General features: G+C 56.7%; 1 protein-coding gene across 3 annotated transcripts; it reads left to right on the top strand.

The window, feature by feature from the left end:
* The first annotated feature begins 1,179 nt into the window (after window positions 1-1,179).
* On the top strand, window positions 1,180-20,523 carry EPHB4 (EPH receptor B4). 3 transcript variants are annotated; one of them, XM_075908440.1, is made up of 17 exons: window positions 1,180-1,245; window positions 2,036-3,493; window positions 5,868-5,938; window positions 6,329-7,013; window positions 7,757-7,912; window positions 8,085-8,414; window positions 10,119-10,243; window positions 10,530-10,695; window positions 13,607-13,709; window positions 13,965-14,032; window positions 14,212-14,325; window positions 16,504-16,751; window positions 17,143-17,358; window positions 17,496-17,645; window positions 17,800-17,993; window positions 18,462-18,617; window positions 18,834-20,523. In XM_075908440.1, exons 2-17 carry the CDS (start codon window positions 3,442-3,444, stop codon window positions 18,955-18,957), a joined length of 2,958 nt encoding a protein of 985 aa, XP_075764555.1. In that variant the 5' UTR covers window positions 1,180-1,245; window positions 2,036-3,441; the 3' UTR covers window positions 18,958-20,523. The 3 variants fall into 3 exon arrangements, with proteins under 3 accessions (XP_075764555.1, XP_075764556.1, XP_075764554.1); XM_075908441.1 differs by having other exon boundaries at window positions 1,224-1,245; window positions 2,039-3,493; XM_075908439.1 differs by lacking the exon at window positions 1,180-1,245 and adding an exon at window positions 1,256-1,601.
* The last annotated feature ends 301 nt before the right edge of the window (window positions 20,524-20,824 follow it).

Raw genomic sequence — 20,824 nt, 5'->3', positions numbered from 1 at the left:
CCTCCACACAGACACAGCCTACAGCACCCCTCTACACACACAGCCTGCAGCACCCCTCTACACACACAATCTGTAACAACCCTCTACACACACACAGCCTACAGCACCCATCTACACACACAATCTGTAACACCCCTCTACACACACAGCCTACAGCACCCTTCTACACACACAATCTGTAACACCCCTCTACACACACACAGCCTACAGCATCGCTCTACACACACAATCTGTAACACCCTTCTACACACACACAGCCTACAGCATCGCTCTACACACACAATCTGTAACACCCTTCTACACACACACAGCCTACAGCACCCTTCTACACACACAATCTGTAACACTCCTCTACACACACACAGCCTACAGCATCGCTCTACACACACAGTCTGTAACACCCTTCTACACACACACAGCCTACAGCACCCCTCTACACGCACAATCTGTAACACCCCTCTACACACACACAGCCTACAGCATCCCTCTACACACACAATCTGTAACACCCCTCTACACACACACAGCCTACAGCATCCCTCGACACACACAATCTGTAACACCCTTCTACACACACACAGCCTACAGCACCCTTCTACACACACAATCTGTAACACCCTTCTACACACACAATCTGTAACACCCTTCTACACGCACACAGCCTACAGCATCGCTCTACACACACAATCTGTAACACCCCTCTACACACACACAGCCTACAGCATCGCTCTACACACACAATCTGTAACACCCCTCTACACACACACAGCCTACAGCATCCCTCGACACACACAATCTGTAACACCCTTCTACACACACACAGCCTACAGCATCCCTCGACACACACAATCTGTAACACCCTTCTACACACACACAGCCTACAGCATCCCTCGACACACACAATCTGTAACACCCTTCTACACACACACAGCCTACAGCACCCTTCTACACACACAATCTGTAACACCCTTCTACATACACAATCTGTAACACCCTTCTACACACACACAGCCTACAGCATCGCTCTACACACACAATCTGTAACACCCCTCTACACACACACAGCCTACAGCATCCCTCGACACACACAATCTGTAACACCCTTCTACACACACACACACACACACACAGAGAACACTCCCGCCCGCTCCCCCAGTTGTGTAAACACCGCTCCGCCCACCCCCGCCCCTCAGCCCCCTCCTCCTACCTCCCGCAAGTGGGCGCAGAGTTCGCCGCGCGCCCTGGGTGAGCGGGGGCTTGCGGTAGCACAGGGTTCGGGGGCGGATTTCCAGCACCCCACTCCAGATCTGCAGCCAGGCGGTCCGCGCAGGTCCCGGGGCAGCGCCTCGCTGGGCGAGGGGGGATGCAAAGTTTTGGGGTTCCCCCAAGCCGGGCTCCCGGGTGCTTCTTCTCCGAGCGGGGGACGGGTTTAAGATACTTTTGGAGGGGGTCTGGGTCGTGCCCAGCTCCGGGGACAACGGCTGGAGGGAGAAACTTACTGCAAAGAGTTCGCAGCTCCGGAAAGTGGCTGTTTGGGGGGGGCGCTTCTGGCAAAGATACAGGAGTCCCTCGGGGAGACCAACACTTGGGGGGCTGCAAAGGTTTGTGGGGACCCTAACCAAAGCTTCCCTTGCTGTTGCCCGGCTTTGGGTGGGCGGGATTTTGGGGAGGGTGACCCCGCAGGGAGTTTGGGGGGAATTCTCACATCTCAGCCAGGTTTCGGGGCTCTTTGATGGATTTTGGCGGACTGGCCAGAACTTTGAGGAACCTGTCTTCAAAGACCTTGCCTGGACCAAGTGCGTGTTAGCCCTTTGGGGGGCCCTAAATATTTTTGGGGAGCTCTCAAATAATGGAGTCCCCATGAACTACAGGGGGCCCTGGTCTGCTCTCCCCCCCCCCACTTTGCAGTGCTTTTTGCAAAGTGCGGGGGATGCTGCAGATTTGAAGGAATGGGGAGGAATTTGGGGTCCTCCTGAGCAAATTACAGATGCCCCTCCCTGCATGGATGCTATTTTTTTCTTCTACTTTCTTTTAGCAGCTGCCTCCAAAATCTTGTGCCTCTGCGTCAGTTCCCCTTTGTCAACTTTCCAGAACCATGGGGTTGGGACCCCATCATCCCATGCTCAAACGGATTTCGGGACTGTATCTAGTCTGGCTGGGTGGCTTCACTTTTCTGGACTCAGCCATTGTCCGCAGCGTGGGATTGTTTTGAGACCAGCTATTCCAGACAAGGGCGCTTGTAGGGGATCAAAGTGACCCCACACAGGACTTTTCTGGATCATCTGCACTAGACCCAGGACTTTTCAGGAGCTTTGAGACTCTGGCTATTGGACGTTTTAGGGGATCAAAAAGTATTGATTCTAGAATTTTCCTGGGATCATCTTCTTTCCAGGCAGAAGACTTTTTAGGGGCTCAGCGTCTCTGATTTGTGAGGAGCAAGTTTGTCCAGAGTGAGAAAGTTTTGGAGAAGCCAACTTTTCTGGATGGGGAGGGAGTTTGGCTCCATTGGTTTGCTAGAATCTACATTTATAAGTGAATCAGGTTTTTTCCCAAGATAAACTTATTTTTGAGATTATTTTTCTAGGTTTGTAAAAATGTTGGTCTGTTTTCTTTCTAGATTGGGAAGAAATCTGGGTTTATTTTTTTGAGCTCAGGATGAAATTGGGTTTATATTTTTCTAAATTGGGAGCTGAACTTGGATTTAATTTTCTTTCTAGGGTGGGATGAAATCAGTTTGAATTTTTCTAGATCGGGGGGGGAAATTGATCTTATTTTTTCTGTCTCAGGGTGAAACCTGGATTTAATTTTTTCTAGATTGGGGCAGGAAAATCAGGGTTTCATGTTTCCAGAGTTGAGGGAATTGGGGTGAAACATTCCTCGACCAGGGAAAATGGAGGATTAAAGTTTTTGTGTTTAGGAGACATTTTGGGGAGGGAGGGGGTTGAATTTTTGCAGACTGAGAAAAACGTGTTTTTCCCTCCAGACAGGCAGAAAATACAATTTTCATTTGTTCTAGATGCAGCACATTTAGGGGGGTCATTTTCCAGATTACAGATGTTTTATTTAAATCTGAAGGGGGTTACTTTGCTTTTAAACTAGGGGAAGGTAGAGAATTTTAGAAAAATTGGGAAGGTAGAGAATTTTATTTTGCCATACCAAAAATTTATCAGGTTATTTTTCCAGACTCAAGTCATTTCTTAGGACATAAATATTCTTGTAGGTCAAAATTTTGGGCTATCTGGGGGTTGCTGAGTCTTGCCAAATAGAGGAAATGTTGAAGCATTAAATATTCCCAGATCGTGGTGGTTCAGGTGTCTGTCGAAGGATTATTTTTCTGGAATTATTTTTCCCGATTGAGAATTCCTCCCTTGGTGATCAAGATTTCACTTGGAGCCCATAGTGGATTTTACTCTGCAGAGGCATTCTGGATTGTCCTGAACCATGGAAGTCTGGCTGCTTTGTTTTTGGATTCCCCTCAGTCAGGCAGTGGAAGGTGAGTGAAAATTGGTGTGATTTGTGCAGATTTCTGTGTGTTTTGAAAGTTCTAAAGAGAGTGCATCTCTTTTCTAAAGAGGCACCAAGATGCCTGGATTCTCTCCTGATGCTGGGACGGAAGTGGGGGCTGGTGGGTGAGATCAGGGGGGCTGTGAGCCAGGACTCTTGGGTTTTTACCCCAGCAGTGGGAGTGGGGACTAGTGGGTCAGAGTGGAGGGGCTGAAAGCTGGGATGCCTGGGTTCTCTCCCCACCTCTGGGAGAGGAGTGGGAGCTTGTGGGTTGGAGTTGGGGGGGCTGCCAATTTTTGTACAGCGTGTATATAGTGGATACAAAAGAATGAAGTTTCATTAGCTAGCTCTTCATCCTTCCAGCCACCTCCAGACACCCCTTTTGCTCAGCTCCCGAGTTTTAATTGATTGTGTTTTAATAAAGCCTTTAAAACAGAGTGAGCCTCAACTTCACTCTGTTCTGCTTTTCATTGAACCCAGTTTCACCCCCGTTTTGTCAGAATATTTCATTCAGGCAGAAAACTGGCTTAGCAAAGTCTTTCTTTCTTTCTTTCTTTCTTTCTTTCTTTCTTTCTTTCTTTCTTTCTTTCTTTCTTTCTTTCTTTCTTTCTTTCTTTCTTTCTTTCTTTCTTTCTTTCTTTCTTTCCCTCCCTCTCTGCTGCAGGAATGGAGGGAGTCAGTTGCTTGTGGCAAGAGAAAATCAGGCCTTTCAAAAAACTCAAACAGGCACTCCTCTCACACTGCCTCCTGCTTTCTTTCCCTGCTGTTTGTTCTTCCTCTCTCTTGTTCCAGCCACCCAACTCCCAGGAAAGTGTCTCCCTCCACTAACTCCCTGTCTTGCTCCTTTTTCCCCTGTCCCAAAAGGCCTTGGCAGATGTTTCTTCTTCGCCCTGCATTTGCCCTGGCACTAGCCTGTCAAGCCTTCTCTTTTTCTTCCATCCATTCACTGTGGATTTCACTCTTTCGCTCTTTCTCTTTTGCTCTATCTCACAAGCTTTTTTCTTCTCTTTACAGTCCTTTCCTCGACCCTCTGCTTCTCTTCCAGCTTGCCTCTGCACACTCCTTCTCCATTCTTTCGCTTCACAACCTTTTTCCTTCTTTGCTTCTCATCTTTTCAGTCCTTCCACCTTTTCATTCCTGGATGGTTGGGTTCTCTCCTCTGCTCTGGGAGAGGAGTGGGGGCTGGTGGGTTACAGTAAGAAGGATGGGAGCTAGGAACCCCGGGTTCTCTCCTCTGCTCTGGGAGGGGAGCGGGGGCTGGTGGGTTACAGCGGGGGGGGGGGGGGGGTATGCTGGGAGTCAGGACTCCTGGGTTCTCTCCCCAAGTCTGGGAGGAGAACAGCTCACTAGCCCTCATCCCCATCCCAGAGCCGGGACCAACCCACTTCAGTCCGAGAAGCCAGGCAGGGACAGCAGAGGGTTACTCATTCACATCTGGGATGGATTTAGCCAGGGAGAGAGGAGAACACAGGCTGCGGGAGGGGGTGGGGTGTGTGTGTCATGGTCTGGCAGCTGAAGCAGAGAGGCCCAAAAGGGGATGGAGAGGCCAGAGCTGGGGCTGGATGGGAACTGGTGCCCCCTACAGGGTACAGGTCCCATGCCCAATTCCCTGCCCCCCAAGCCAGCCAGTGCCTTTCCTGGGGTCAGGTGAGAGCTGGCACCCCCTAGAGGGGACAGGCTCCTCCCCATTCCCCCAGGCCTCCTAGTGCAGCAGCTCTCCCCTTTTTCCAGAGTCTTGCACCTCTGACCTGTTGTGTGCCCCCTAAATTCCACCTCCCTTAAACACACCAGGCTTCCAACATGTGCCCCAGCTGTCTAGACATGTCCCCAGTCCTCTGACCCCGTCAGATTATTGGTTTCCCCGTGTGGCCATGGAGTGGGACAGAAACCTCACACAGTTGTGCAAGCATGTGGCACCAGAGCCGTGCGTACAAGGCTGAGGCCTCCTGCACGAGCTTTGTGGGCACTTTCCCTGGAGCCCGTGGGAAACTGTGGCAGGCGTCTCTGCAGGCTACAGTGTCCCTGGCAAGTCCTCTGCATACCCCAGGGATAATTGCCCCTTCCCCTCCCTGGTCAAAGCCAAGGCCTAGACTGAGATTCACCCCATTAAAACCATCACCCATAGCCCCTGTGTGCACAGTATAGGGGTGGGGGAGGGGAAAGGGCTCCTGGGTTCTCTCCCCTGCACAGGGTGGAGAGTGGAGACTAGTAATTAGAGAAGGGGGGGCGGGGAGCCAGTACTCCTGAGTTCTCTTCCTCTCCCAACCCACAGCCCCTGCCAGCCCAGCCCTGCACCCCCCCACCCCATGTCTGCTGGTGCCCCTCATTCCTGACTTGCAGTTCCCCCCTTCTTTGTCTCCCAGAGACTTTGCTGAACACCCGTCTGGAGACGTCGGATCTGAAGTGGACGACATACCCCCAAACTGATGGCCAGGTGAGGGGGAGAGGGCAGATGGGGGAGGGGGCAGGTTTGCAGCGGGGGCTGTGTTGTGAGGGCAAGGAATCGCAGGCTCCATGAAATTGCAGGATGGCTAGTCTGGGAAGATCCCAGATTAGCAGGAGGGTGGGGTTTATTGGGGGCAGGTGGAGAGTTGGGAGGTTTGGGGGGCTGCGGAGGAATCAGGGGGACTGAGTGTCTGGCCACTCTGCCAACTGACCTGTGTCCCCTCTCTTGTTCTGTGCCCCATAACGTCCTGCTGTGCCCTGCATCTCTCCCCTCTACCCTGTGTCCCATCTCCTCCCTCCTCCCCCTTGTACCTGACTTTCCACCTCCTCTTTCCCCCACCTATCTCTATACCCCCTTCCCTGCCTTCCCATCCGGCAGTGGGAGGAGCTGAGTGGGCTGGACGAGGAACGCCAACAGTCGGTGCGCACCTTCGAGGTGTGTGCGGTGGAGGGGCCGGGCCAGGAGGCCTGGCTGCGCAGCAGGTTCGTGGGACGCCGGGAGGCGTCGTATGTCTATGCCGAGCTGCGCTACACGGTGGTGGAGTGTTTCTCCCTGCCCCACCCTGCCCGCGCCTGCAAGGAGACCTTCAACCTCTTCTACTACGAAGCCGATGCCGATGTGGCCACGGCCACCGAGCCGCCCTGGCTGGAGAACCCCTGGGTGAAGGTGGACACGGTGGCGGCCGAGCATCTGACCCGCAAGCGGCCGGGCGCCGAGGCCACGGGCAAAGTCAACGTCAAGACGCTGAGGCTGGGGCCCCTTACCAAAGCTGGCTTCTACGTGGCCTTCCAGGACCAGGGGGCCTGCATGGCACTGCTGGGTGTCCGCCTCTACTTCAAGAAGTGTCCGGGCACTGTGGTCCGCCTGGCCACCTTCCCCGAGACCGTGCCCCGGGAGCTAGTCATGCCGGTGGGTGGCGCCTGCGTGGATGGGGCTGTCCCAGCAGGCCCCGGGCCCCTCAGCATGTACTGCCGGGAGGACGGACATTGGGCAGACCATACTCCCGCTGGTTGCGTTTGCCTGGCCGGGCATCAGGTTGCTGAGCAGAATACCCAGTGCCGAGGTGAGCGGTCCTGGATGCTGGGTTTCTGCCACAGGGGCCGGGCAATGGGTCTTCAGGGGATCCCCAGACGTGGGATTCTGCCGCAGGGGCTGGGCGATGGGGCCTTTGGGAGGGTCCCCAGATGCAGGGTTCTGCACAGGGGCTGGGCGATGGGGCCTTCGGGGGGGGGGGTCCCCAGACACGTGGTTCTGATACAGGCAACAGGGTTTTTAGAGGTCCCAGCCTCGGGTTCCCAGGGTGGAGACCCAATATTGGACTGCAGGGGGGCCAAATACCCAGGGTCCCCCTATGCCTGGGTTTTGAGGTATGGGACTAGACCCCAGGATGCCTGGGTTTTCTGGGGCACATGTGGGTTCGAGCAGAGCAGCAGGTGGTTATTGGGAAGGAGCTAGGATTACTGAGTTTTCTCCCTGGAGTGGGAGGTCAGTCCAACCCCATCACTCAGGGTGGGGAAGAGACACCTTTCATCTCTCAGTTGCAATAGGAACACTTCCTTCATCCCCGCCAGCTGCCCCCAGCCTGCGAGAGCAGCCTCCTGGACACCTGGCCGGGCCCCCCAGAGCTGGAGGCTGGCAGACAAGGAATCCAAAATATGTGGGGGGAGGGGCATTCATGGGGGGAGGGGGGGGAGGGGGATTGAGTGGCGCTGAGATGCAGCCACCTCTGGGGCGGGCCATGGCAACCATTTAACACTTTGTTTCCCAGTATAGCACTGTCTGATCCCCCCTTTTCTGTCTTGCCAGCCTGTGCCCCCATGTACTTCAAGGCCACACAGGGTGAAGGCTCTTGCCAGCTCTGCCCCTCCCAAAGCCACACCTTGGCATCTGGCGCCACCATCTGCTCCTGCCTCAGCGGGTACTTCCGCGCCAGTTCTGACTCCCCTGACTCTCCCTGCACCAGTGAGTAGCCCTGGGATGGGGCTGGTGGGCTAAAGCAGGGGGGCTGGGAACCAGGACGCCTGGGTTCTCTCCCCAGCTCCGACTAGCGAGTGGGGCTAGTAGTTAAAGTGGGGGAAGGAAGGGGGCTGGGGGCCTGGACTCCTGAGTTCCATCTCTCTCCCCTCCCCCGCAGAGACACCGTCAGCCCCACGCAGCATAGTGTCCCGGATCAACGGCTCGGTGGTTGTGCTGGCCTGGAGCGAGCCCCTGGACCGGGGGGGCCGCTGGGACGTGAGCTACAATGTGCTCTGCTCCGAGTGTCCCGAGGGGCTGCCCTGCCGGCGCTGCGCCCACCTGGCCTTCGACCCTGGTGTGGACAGGCTGTCGGAGCCAGGGGTGAAGGTCCAGGGGCTGCAGGCGTATGTGACGTACACCTTTGAGATCCAGGCTGTCAATGGCGTGTCCGACCTGAGCCCCAATCCGCCCCAGTCTGAGTCGGTCAACGTCACCACCAACAAGGACGGTGAGACGTGGGTGGTGCCCCTCACTCCCGACCCACAGCCCCTGCCAGCCCAGCCCTGGGCTCCCCAGCCCTGCCGGTGCCCCTCACTCCCGACCCACAGCCCCTGCCAGCCCAGCCCTGGGCTCCCCCAGCCCTGCCGGTGCCCCTCACTCCCGACCCACAGCCCCTGCCAGCCCAGCCCTGGGCTCCCCCAGCCCTGCCGGTGCCCCTCACTCCCGACCCACAGCCCCTGCCAGCCCAGCCCTGGGCTCCCCAGCCCTGCCGGTGCCCCTCACTCCCGACCCACAGCCCCTGCCAGCCCAGCCCTGGGTTCCCCAGCCCTGCCGGTGCCCCTCACTCCCGACCCACAGCCCTGCCAGCCCAGCCCTGGGCTCCCCCAGCCCTGCCGGTGCCCCTCACTCCTGACCCACAGCCCCTGCCAGCCCAGCCCTGGGCTCCCCCAGCCCTGCCGGTGCCCCTCACTCCTGACCCTCGGGCCCTGCCAGCCCAGCCCTGGGCTCCCCAGCCCTGCCGGTGCCCCTCACTCCTGACCCACAGCCCCTGCCAGCCCAGCCCTGGGCTCCCCCAACCCTGCCGGTGCCCCTCACTCCCAACCCACAGCCCCTGCCAGCCCAGCCCTGGGCTCCCCCAACCCTGCCGGTGCCCCTCACTCCCGACCCACAGCCCCTGCCAGCCCAGCCCTGGGCTCCCCCAGCCCTGCCGGTGCCCCTCACTCCCGACCCACAGCCCCTGCCAGCCCAGCCCTGGGCTCCCCCAGCCCTGCCGGTGCCCCTCACTCCCGACCCACAGCCCCTGCCAGCCCAGCCCTGGGCTCCCCCAGCCCTGCCGGTGCCCCTCACTCCCGACCCACAGCCCCTGCCAGCCCAGCCCTGGGCTCCCCCAGCCCTGCCGGTGCCCCTCACTCCCGACCCTTAGCCCCTGCCAGCCCAGCCCTGGGCTCCCCCAATCCTGCCGGTGCCCCTCACTCCTGACCCACAGCCCCTGCCAGCCCAGCCCTGGGCTCCCCCAGCCCTGCCGGTGCCCCTCACTCCCAACCCACAGCCCCTGCCAGCCCAGCCCTGGGCTCCCCAGCCCTGCCGGTGCCCCTCACTCCTGACCCACAGCCCCTGCCAGCCCAGCCCTGGGCTCCCCCAACCCTGCCGGTGCCCCTCACTCCTGACCCACAGCCCCTGCCAGCCCAGCCCTGGGCTCCCCCAACCCTGCCGGTGCCCCTCACTCCTGACCCACAGCCCCTGCCAGCCCAGCCCTGGGCTCCCCAGCCCTGCCGGTGCCCCTCACTCCTGACTCACAGCCCCTGCCAGCCCAGCCCTGGGCTCCCCCAGCCCTGCCGGTGCCCCTCACTCCTGACCCACAGCCCCTGCCAGCCCAGCCCTGGGCTCCCCAGCCCTGCCGGTGCCCCTCACTCCTGACCCACAGCCCCTGCCAGCCCAGCCCTGGGCTCCCCAGCCCTGCCGGTGCCCCTCACTCCCGACCCTTAGCCCCTGCCAGCCCAGCCCTGGGCTCCCCCAGCCCTGCCGGTGCCCCTCACTTCTGACCCACAGTCCCTGCCAGCCCAGTCCTGGGCTCCCCAGCCCTGCCGGTGCCCCTCACTTCTGACCCACAGCTCCTGCCAGCTCAGTCCTGGGCTCCCCAGCCCTGCCAGTCCCTGTCACTACCAACCAGCAGCCCCTGCCAGCCCCACCGTGACTTGGTGTCTCCCCGCAGTGCCCCTGCCCGTGGCTGAGATCCTGCAGGCATCTGTCTCCCCCAGTGGGATGCTGCTGACCTGGCCGGTGCCCAGCCCCCTCAGCGGGCGCATCCTTGACTATGAGGTGAAATACTATGAGAAGGTGAGTGGGGGAAGGTATGAAGAGGAGCAGGGAGGGGACCAAAGCTTGGAGGATCAGGATGGGGCTGTGGAGGGAGGAGTGGTCAGGGGCAGCATGTAGAGGGGGATCGGAGGGACAGTGTGGGGAGAGTGACTGGGGAGCATGGGGTGGATTGAGGGGCCAATGGGGGGTAGCAGGATCTCAGGGATCATAGAGGCCTTGAGATGGGGCTGGAAGGCAGGGATACCTCGGAGGGAGGGAAATCTCTGAGCCACAGAGTTGGGGCTAACCCCTCTCTTTCTCTCAGGGTGCGGCGGGCGGGGAAGCGCCCATGTTTGTGAAGGCGTCAGAGGCCCGGGTGGAACTGGCAGGGCTGCACCGTGGGGCACTGTATGGGGTTCAGGTCCGCGCCCGCTCTGAGGCCGGCTACGGAGACTTCGGGCCAGAGATTGTCTTCCCCACGCAGGGCAGCGGTGAGTCCCCTCTCCCCCAGCCTGGCTAGTCCCCCCCTCCTGAACTGTCTGTCCCCCTGGGTACAGAGGGCAGTGGGCTGGTTCCAAATGGTGCTGATGCTCAATCCTGGGTGTTGGGTCCTTGTGCGAGGTTCAGATAGTGCCAGGTTGCACGAGGATGAAGGTTGTTCATGTGTGTCAGGTTGCACATAGATGGAGGTTGCAAACGGAGGAAAATTGCACGGGCCTGTCAGGTTGATGTGGATGAAAGTTGCACATAGGTGTCAGGTTGCACGAGTAAGAAGGTTGCACAAGAATGAACGCTGAACGAGGATGAAGGTTTCATGTGGTGTCTAGTTTGCATGATGTTGAAAGCTGCACAAGGATGAAGGTTGCATGTGGTGTCTAATTTGCATGAGGTTGAAAGCTGCATGTGGAGGAAGGTTGCACGAGGATGAAGGTTGCACAAGAATGAACGCTGCACAAGGATGAAGGTTGCATGTGGTGTCTAATTTGCATGATGTTGAAAGCTGCACAAGGATGAAGGTTGCATGTGGTGTCTAATTTGCATGAGGTTGAAAGCTGCATGTGGAGGAAGGTTGCACGAGGATGAAGGTTGCACAAGAATGAACGCTGCACGAGGATGAAGGTTGCATGTGGTGTCTAGTTTGCATGAGGTTGAAAGCTGCACGAGGATGAAGGTTGCATGGGGGTGCTAGGCTGCAGGTGAGGCTGGACACACGACACTCCTTTGCGTGATGCCGCCCTGGCCCGCTGCCCACCGGGTGTGCCCAGAGACTGGCTTCTGTTGCTGCTGGAGGCCTCCAGCTCTTGGTGGGATGTGCTGCCCCAAGGCTAGTGCCCCCCTATATGACACTCCCCCCCCCCTCCCCAGATAGCTCAGGAGCTGGTGCCCCTTGTGGCCAATTTCAGTGCAGGAGGAGTCCTGCCTCAGGGTATGTCTACACTACAAAGTTAGTTCGAACTAACGGACGTTAGTTCGAACTAACTTTAATAGGTGCTACACTAGCGCTCCGCTAGTTCGAATTTGAATCGAACTAGCGGAGCGCTTAGTTCGAACTAGGTAAACCTCATTTTACGAGGACTAACGCCTAGTTCGAACTAGCTAGTTCGAATTAAGGGGTGTGTAGCCCTTTAGTTCGAACTAGTGGGAGGCTAGCCCTCCCCAGGTTTCCCTGGTGGCCACTCTGGCCAACACCAGGGAAACTCTATGCCCCCCTCCCGGCCCCGGACCCCTTAAAGGGGCACGGGCTGGCTACGGTGCCCGTGCCAGGTGCAAGCCTGCCAGCACCCAGCTAGCAGACCCTGCACCTGGCACGGCACAGAGCCACCCACCCGATGCCCCCCAGCCCACCCCCTCTTGCCGGGACCAGGCTGGCGGCTCCCGGGAGCTTGCCCTGGACCGCAAGAGGCGGGCACCTTCCTGGGCTAGTGCGGACATCGTGGACCTCGTCCACGATCTCCGCACTAGGCACAGGAAAGTGGCCGTCTAGAGCAGGAGAGCTGCCAGCCTGGCCACCCAGGACCAGGTGTGCATGAAAATCAAGGGGGTCCACTGAGACCCCCGACACTGAGCCCTGAGCTTACAATGGCCGTCCTGGGTCAGACCAAAGGTCCATCTAGCCCAGTAGCCTGTCTGCCAACAGCAGCCAACCCTAGGGACCCTGGAGGGGATGGACCGAAGACAATGACCAAGCCATTTGTCTCGTGCCATCCCTCTCCAGCCTTCCACAAACTTTGGGCAGGGACACCACTCCTACCCTCTGGCTAATAGGACTCCATGGACCCAACTTCCATGACTTTATCTCACTTCCCTTTAAACTCTGTTCTAGTTCTAGCCTTCACAGCCTCCTGCAGCAAGGAGTTCCACAGGTTAACTATTTGCTTCTTTTTTTTTTTTTTTTGTCAAGAAGAACAACTTTCTCTTACTAGTTTCAAGCCTGATACCCATTCCTTTCCTTTGGTGTCCTCTAGTCCTTCTTTATGGGAACTCAGGAAGAACTTTTCTGAATGCACCCTCTCCACCCAACCCCTGCTTTTAGAGACCTCTATCCTGTCCCCCCTCCGTCTCCTCTTTTCTAAGCTGAACAGTCCCAGTCTCTGTAGCCTCTCTTCATCTGGGACCTGTTCCCAACCCCTGATCATGTTAGTTGCCCTCCCCTCTCCCAGCCTTTCTCTTCCCCTCTCCCACCTCCTTTTCCCAGTCTCCCCCAGTTTTTTTTCAATAAAGACAGAGTCAATGTTGGAAGAAACGTTATCTTTATTTTGTACATCAATAAGAAGGGGGGCTAAGAAAGGGTAAGTGGAAGGAGGTGAGGGAGGAATGGGGTACGAGCCCCCGATGGGGAGGACTGGGCTGGCTCTGCGGGCTTCTGGGGGTGGAAGCTCTCCTGCAGCCCCCCAATTACTCCCTCTCCCCAGATGGCAGCCTGCGGCAAGTGCAGCTGGGCTGATGGCCGAGTGGTGTGATGTGCCCAGTGTGGGCACTCAGGGCACTCCAAGCCAGAACTTCTTTGCAAGCGGGGCACCCCTTAGAACTGTGTGTCCGGGGTGGGGGTCGGGACCCTTTAAGCGCAGCCCTCGGCTAGCCTGAGACAGCATCTCCATGCTCTAAGTCCTCCTTTTATGCCCTGCCGGCACTGCTTCCGGCCATCCTTAAGCCCTGTTCAGAGTCCACTCAATGTGGACTTGCTAGTTCGAACTAGCAAAACGCTAGTTCGAACTAGTTTTTAGTTCTAGATGCGTTAGTTCGAACTAGCTTAGTTCGAATTAACTAATTCGAACTAAGTTAGTTCGAACTAGCGCTGTAGTGTAGACATACCCTCAGTGATCCCAGCCCGGCCCTTCGGCTTTGCTGTGTGCACCAGGCCAGGTAGCATCGCTCATGCCCTGATGGTCTCTTCCTCCCCAGAAGCGGGGGGCCGGACAGAGCAACTGGGACTGATCGCGGGAGCAGCCGCTGTGGGGGCCCTGCTGGTGCTAGCTGTGGTGGTGGCGGCTGTGATCTGCATCAGGTGGGACCCCCTGGTGAATAGGGGGCGGTGGGGGACCAGAGGGATGGCGTGGGCACAGGAGTTGTGGAGTATAGAGAGATGGGGGGCAACGGGGTGTGGGGGGGGCCAAGGGATAGTGTGGGTAGGGAAGCTGGGGGACAGAGGGCTGTGGGGGGGACAAGGGGATGGGGCGGGCTGGGTCCAGCCACGTTCTCCTTCAAGAGTTCTAGGGAGGGTATCTTGGCTGTCCCCCAACTTTCTCTCCCTCCCCTGCAGGAGGCATGGCGCAGGGAGCCACGACCCCGAATACTCAGACAAGCACGGGCAATACCTCATTGGACATGGTAAGTGGGGGGCAGGACAGAGGGTGGGGTCAGGATGAGAGGGGCAGGTAAGGGCGAGGAGTGGGGGCACAGGGTGGGGGCAAGTGAGGGACTAGGCAAGGTGGGGGGGTGGCAGGGCCTGTGTCGAGGGAGATTGGCTCTAACTGCCTTCCCCCCCCCCCCCCCCCCGGACTCCCCAGGCATCAAGCTCTACATTGACCCCTTCACCTATGAGGATCCCAACGAGGCCGTGCGGGAATTTGCCAAGGAGATCGATGTCTCCTATGTCAAAATCGAGGAGGTGATTGGAGCTGGTGAGCCTTGAACCCCAAAACCTGCCTCTGAGTCCCATGAGCTCCTCCAATGCCCCCAGACTGGCCCCTGAATCCCCTCTGAACCTGCCTCTGAGCTCTCCAAATTCCCCCACTCCTTCAAACTGGCTCCCAAACCCCCCTCTGAGCCCCGAAACTCCCTCTGTGCTCCTGAACCAGCCACTGAACCCCCATACCCATATCTGAACCCCCTGAACTTTCCTCATGACTCCAAACCTATCTCAGAACCTCCCAAACTCCTGCCATACCAAACCATCTCCCAAACCTCCTCTCTAAGCCTGCGAACTTCCCCTATGCTCATGAACCCCAGAACCTGCCTCTGAGTCCCCCAAACTCCTTCCATGCCCTCAACCTCTATCCCCCAAACTCTTCCTGAGCCCCAAACCCCTGAATCAATCCCCAAACTCCCTTGTGACACTGAACGAGCCCCTGTAATTCCCACATTCCTCAACTGGTTCCCAAACCTGAACCCCCCCAAGTCCTGGATCCCCCAAACCTTCAAATTCACTGATCCCCCAGCCTACAGTGCCCCTACCCCCATCCTCCACACCCTGCCTGGCATCCCTACCTATCTAGTTGTAGAGTGAGGGATGCCCCCTTGAATTCAGCATCCTGAAAGCCACAGCCCCTTCCTATTCCCCCCAAAATCACCATTCACTGCTGACTCTCATTTTCATTCCTGTCTTTCCTCTTTCTCTCTTTTGGGTTTTTTACTTTATTTTCTTTATTTTCTGCTTGGACCCTCACTCCAGTTTGTTCCCTTTGCCCTTCATGGCCTGGGCCCCCGTTTTATTACACCCTCTTCCCCCATTCCCCAATCTCCTGCCTCCTTTCCCCTCTCCGTGCATTGCTTTGTTCCCTCCTCCCTGACCTGTTCCCGCTTGCTCTCTATTTTGTTCCCTTTCCCTTTCTTTCTGTAACCTCTGCTATGTCTACACTGCCTCTTTTTTGAGGCAGAGACAATGCAAATGAAGCGTTCATTAGCAACTTCTTGTGCTTCATTTGCATATTCTCTTCTGATGCTTTTTGCGGAAGAGGTTTTTGCGCAAAAAAAAGCAGTGTAGACAGGTCTGTTTTGCTCAGAAAAACCCTTTTGTGCAGGATCCCTTATCCCTCAAAAAATGAAGTTTACAGGTTCTTGTGCGAAAGGCTTTTTTTGCGCAAAATGGACCTGTCCACATGGCTTTTTTTTGCGCAAAAACCTCTTCCGCAAAAAGCATCGGAAGAGAATATGCAAATGAAGCACAAGAACTTGCTAATGAGCGCTTCATTTGCATTGCCTCTTCCGCAAAAAAGAGGCGGTGTAGACATAGCCCTCCTCTTTCACTCTGGCCATGTCCAGACTCAGGGGTTTTTTCGGGAAAAGTAGCCTTTTCCCGAAAAAACTTCCCCTGCGTCCAGACTCAAGCCGCGTTCTTTCGAAATTATTTCGAAAGAACGCGGCTTTTCTTTCGATGGCGGTAAACCTCGTTTCACGAGGAAGAACGCCTTCCTTCGAAAGTTCCTCTTTCGAAAGAAGGCGTTCTTCAATGTAAAGAGGCCGTCTTCGAAAGAGAGCATCCAGACTCGCTGGGTGCTCTCTTTCGAAAAAGCGGATTTCTCTTTCGAAAGATCCGCCTGCAGTCTAGACGCGATCTTTTGAAAGAGGCTCTTTCGAAAGAGCCTCTTTCGAAAGAAGCCTGCAGTCTAGACATAGCCTCTGTTTTGTCCCCCCTTTTCCTTTCTCGATTCATTTTGTTCCCTCCTTCTCCCCAGCTTGTTCTTTTCTTTCATTCCGGTCCCCCTTTTTCTCTGCCTCATCTCATTCCTTCATTCCCTTTCTTGGTTCACTCGTTCTTTCTCCCCATCTCGGTCCCCCTTTTTCCATATATCATTCTCTTCCAATCTGTTTCCTTCCCTCATTCTCCCTGGCTCATTCTTCCTCTCTGTCTCATTCCTTTCCCTTTGTAGCATTCACTTTCACATTGTTTTGTTCCTCCATTTCTCTCTTGATTTATTGCTTCATTCCCTCCTTCTTCCCATATTCTTTCTTTTTCTGCTTCATTTGTCCCTTGTCATTCTCTTCCACTTTTCTCAATCGACTCCTTTCTTTCACTCCTTCTCCCTGTTTGTTTGACATCTTTCTTTCTTTTTTTCTCACCCCGTGCCTTCTCTCTGCAGGAGAGTTTGGGGAGGTGTGCCGGGGCCGGCTTAAGGTGCCTGGGAAGAAAGAGGGTTGTGTGGCCATCAAGACACTGAAGGGGGGCTACACGGAGCGCCAGCGCCGGGAATTCCTCAGCGAGGCCAGCATCATGGGGCAGTTTGAGCACCCCAACATCATCCGGCTGGAGGGAGTGGTGACCAGCAGCACCCCGGTCATGATCCTCACCGAGTTCATGGAGAACGGAGCCCTGGACTCCTTTCTCAGGGTACAGGGTCCCAAACCCCTAACACCCCAAAACCATCCCACTCTTGGAGAATAAGACCCTTCGGGTACAGAGGATCCCAAATACAGGAGGAGGGACCCCAAAATTGCCAGTCAACCCCAAACCACCCCAGACATGGGGAATGGGGTCCTGAAATATGGAGGAAGATCCAAAAGCCCCTGCATGCTGTATCCTCTCCCCTGCAAAGAAGTGCCCCACATGTGGCCTTGTACCCCCACCCCATCACCTCTGACCTAGACCCCACCCACTAAGGCCCTGCCACCACCCATCAGAGCCCAGATCCTACTTATTGGGACCACACCCCTGCCTATTTTCCCCACCCCCAAGCCCTGGAGCCCTGCGCCTGTACTGACCCTGCTCCATCTCCCCCCAGCTGAATGAGGGGCAGTTCACGCCTATCCAGCTGGTGGGCATGCTGCGCGGCATTGCCTCCGGAATGCGCTACCTGGCCGAGATGAGTTACGTTCACCGGGACCTGGCCGCCCGCAACATCCTGGTCAACTGCAACCTGGTCTGCAAGGTCTCCGACTTCGGCCTGTCCCGCTTCCTGGAGGAGAACTCCTCTGACCCCACCTACACCAGCTCCCTGGTAGGGCCTGCATGTAGGATGGGCGGAGGGAAGGAGGATGCCTGGGTTCTCTCCCTGGCTCTGGGAAGAGAGTGGGGGCTGAGGGAATTGGAACTGGGAGCTGGGTGCTGTGAGCGTTTCACACTCCTCATCCCCAGGGCGGGAAGATCCCCATTCGCTGGACAGCCCCTGAGGCCATCGCCTTCCGCAAGTTCACCTCGGCCAGCGACGCCTGGAGCTACGGCATTGTCATGTGGGAGGTGATGTCGTTTGGGGAGCGGCCCTACTGGGACATGTCCAATCAGGATGTAAGTGTGTCCCCCCCCCTCCGCCGCCCTGGGCCAGAGCAGGTCTGTGTGGCTGTTAACCAGCTGCCTCATCCCAGAGGTGGCCGCATCTCAGTGCACAAAGTTCCCATCGATTCCTCCTTTCCTCTGTGTATGAGCTGCGCTGTCCCTGCAGGTGATCAATGCTATTGAGCAGGATTACCGCCTGCCCCCGCCGCCCGCCTGCCCCACAGCATTGCACCAGCTCATGCTGGATTGCTGGCAGAAGGAACGCAGTGCCCGGCCCCGCTTTGCCCAGCTCGTCAGCTCCCTCGACAAGCTGATCCGCAACCCAGCCAGTCTGCGCATCGTCTCTCGCGATGGTAGCGGGTGAGTGGTCGGGAGATTGAGGGGCTGGAAGTGGCTGGTAGTTTTTGGGGCAGGAAGATCAGGGACTGGATAGGGTTGATTGCATATTGGGGAGCTGGATATGGGGTCCTGGGAGCAGTCAGGAGGTCGGGGGTGCTGGGAGCTCAGAAGCTGGATATGGCGGGGGCTGGGAACTTCTGGAAGTTTGGGAGGCTGGAAGATCAGGGACTGTATATGGGGGGCTGGGAGTGGCTGGAAGATCGGGGGCTGGATAGGGTTGGTTGCATAATGGGGGATTGGATAGTCTCCCCCTTTTCCCACTCCTCCTTTTTGGCCCCCCCATCTCTTCATGCTACCCAACGGTGGCTTCAGCCAGAACCCCCAATTCCTGTTCCCCCTTGGGATAAACAGTTCTGATCTCAGGGTGTCTGGGAGGGGCAGAGCAGCCTCATGAGAATTGACGGTACCCCATCCCCCTCTCCCCTGCAGGCCTTCCCACCCCCTGCTGGACCAGCGGGCCCCCCACTGTTCCTCCTTCAGCTCCATTGGCGACTGGCTCCGTGCCCTCAACATGGGCTGCTACGAGGAGAAATTCAGCACCGCCGGGTTCAGCTCCTTCGAACTGGTCAGCCAGATCTCAGCCGAGTGAGTGCCTCCAGGGGCTGCAAGTTGAGAGTTAGGGGCACCCACAGAGCTGGGGACATGTAGGGCTTGGCCAGCAGGGGCTGCAGGTCAGGAATGAAGGGCACCGGCAGAACAGAGTGGAGTCTAGGGCTGGGCTGGCAGGGATGCGGGTCAGGAGTGAGGGGCACCAGTGGCGCTTTGGGGAGCTGCTAATGCCCCATCTCTCTGCCCTCTCAGGGACCTGCTCCGAATTGGGGTAACGCTGGCTGGCCACCAGAAGAAGATTCTCTCCAGCGTGCAGAACATGCGTAACCAGAACAAAACGGCCCCGTCTGGAGGAGCTGCAGGGGGGCGATTCTGACTGTCCTCCGACCCCTGGAGCTGGGACTTCACCGGATCCTGGGTTACTAATGGGACCCTGGTTGCACTGCAGGGCTTTTCCCCTGGAACTTGGGGGGGTCAAGCTTCTCCCACCCCTTCAGGGATTGCACTTTGTATATTTGAGCAGGAAGAGTTTTGTCGTTGGGGAGGACATGGCCTCTTGGTTGAGGGTTCCAAGATGGCTGCCCTCTAACCAAGTCTCAAGATGACTGATGAGCTCTTTGGTCAATGGCCAAGATGGCTGCAGTTAAGTCATCACCCAAGATGGCTGCTCTTGCTTGGGGGTCCCTAGGCAAGTGCCGTGCAGTGCTCATGCTCTCCTGAAGGCCAGCCATTGGGTGTCTCCCAAGATGACTAGTGGCTGGCTGGAATGCCCTTTGTGTGGGGCAACCAACATGGCTGATGGATGGCAGTGACTTCTGGAGATGGCTGCCCGTTGATAGTCCAGGTTCTCAAAATGACTGCCTGTTGGACAAGGAATGCATGATGGCTGCTCCGTGGGGGACACCAAAGCCAGGTGACCCTTAACATGGACATTCAAAATGGCTGCACTGCAGTCAGGTGCAAGGCTGGCTGCCAGTGACCAACATGGCCGCTCTTTCACTAGAAGCCTTATCGTCTCCCCCCAATATTTGAGCGGTAGTGATGTAATGTAATCAGGGTGCCCCCTCATCTCCCCAAAGATTGGGGGATGTCTCCCTGGTATCTACTTGAATCTCATCCCCTCTCCACCATGGGGGGGGGGAACTAAAAATATGGGGTTGCCTCCCACAAAGCCAAAGAATGACTGTCGTCAGTGATGTCATTGCTACTCAATGATGTAATTGATTTGGGATAGCCAATATCAGCAAAATCAGGGGTTGGGAGATGCCACCAGCCAGCTGCCATCTTGTGATGTCATAGGCATCGGCAGTGATGCCATTGCTGTGGCTATGTGATGTCATTGGGAGTGGCTATGGCAGTGATGAGAGAACTGGTGAAACGGAGGATGGATGATGTCAGCGCCAGATAACTCCAGGAAAGTAGTGTGTGGAATCATGATGTCTGCATAGGCAGCGTGTGATCTCATAGCCATATTGCATAATGATGTCATCAATGCTATTGTGTAACATCATCTCTGAATCATCTGGTGACAAGATCAGACAGGATTGTGATGTCACTATTACTAGCCTATGATGGATGATACTGTGCTACTGGAACTCTTGCCTACTCCCCCTGTGATGTCATTGAGCTGTGAGATCATGGTGGCTGGACCTTGGGGACGGGGGCAATGTCATGATGTCATTGTGAGGTCAGTACCTGGCACAGGGCTTTCACCTTCATATTGAAGGTGAATTTAATGTATGTGTGCTGTGACTTGCTTTTGAACCAAAGTTTTGGGGGTGGAATTGTGGGGGAGGTAATTTCCCCTGCCATTGATCTCCCAACAATGGGACCAGCCCCCTGCCCTGGAGCCAGGACAGCATACAGGGCATCAGGCTCTCCCCTGAGCCAGTGTGGAATCGGGGTGTCCCCCACCCCTCAAAATAAAGTGGGATTAAATCAAGTTAGAGGAAATGCTTGGAGATGGCACGTGATTGGGAGAGCTGCCAATTTTGCCTGGGGGTGGGGCCTCTGGGATGGAGGGGCCTGGATCAGGCTTGCCCCAGGCGCTGGGGGCTTGATGAGACTAGAGAGACTCTGAACTGGGGCCTGGGAACTGGGTTCTCTCCCTGGCTCTGGGATGTAGCTAGAACAGCTGCTGTTCCTGTGACCCAGGCAACCAGGACAGAAAGGGGAGGGGAGGAGGGAGGAAGGAAGCTGCCGCCCAGGCCCACCTCTACCCTTGGCACAGTGTGCGGACAAAA

Source organism: Pelodiscus sinensis, chromosome 24, assembly GCF_049634645.1.
Source record: "Pelodiscus sinensis isolate JC-2024 chromosome 24, ASM4963464v1, whole genome shotgun sequence".
In the NCBI taxonomy this organism is placed as follows: domain Eukaryota; kingdom Metazoa; phylum Chordata; order Testudines; family Trionychidae; genus Pelodiscus; species Pelodiscus sinensis.
This window is presented reverse-complemented; position numbering and strand designations above follow the sequence as displayed.

Coding starts and splice junctions, on each gene's coding strand:
- EPHB4 (XM_075908440.1), top strand. CDS start 3,442: ATGGAAGTCTGGCTGCTTTGTTTTTGGATTCCCCTCAGTCAGGCAGTG. Junction 7,913..8,084: donor CCCTGACTCTCCCTGCACCA/GTGAGTAGCCCT, acceptor CCTCCCCCGCAG/AGACACCGTCAGCCCCACGC. Junction 10,696..13,606: donor CTTCCCCACGCAGGGCAGCG/GTGAGTCCCCTC, acceptor CTTCCTCCCCAG/AAGCGGGGGGCCGGACAGAG.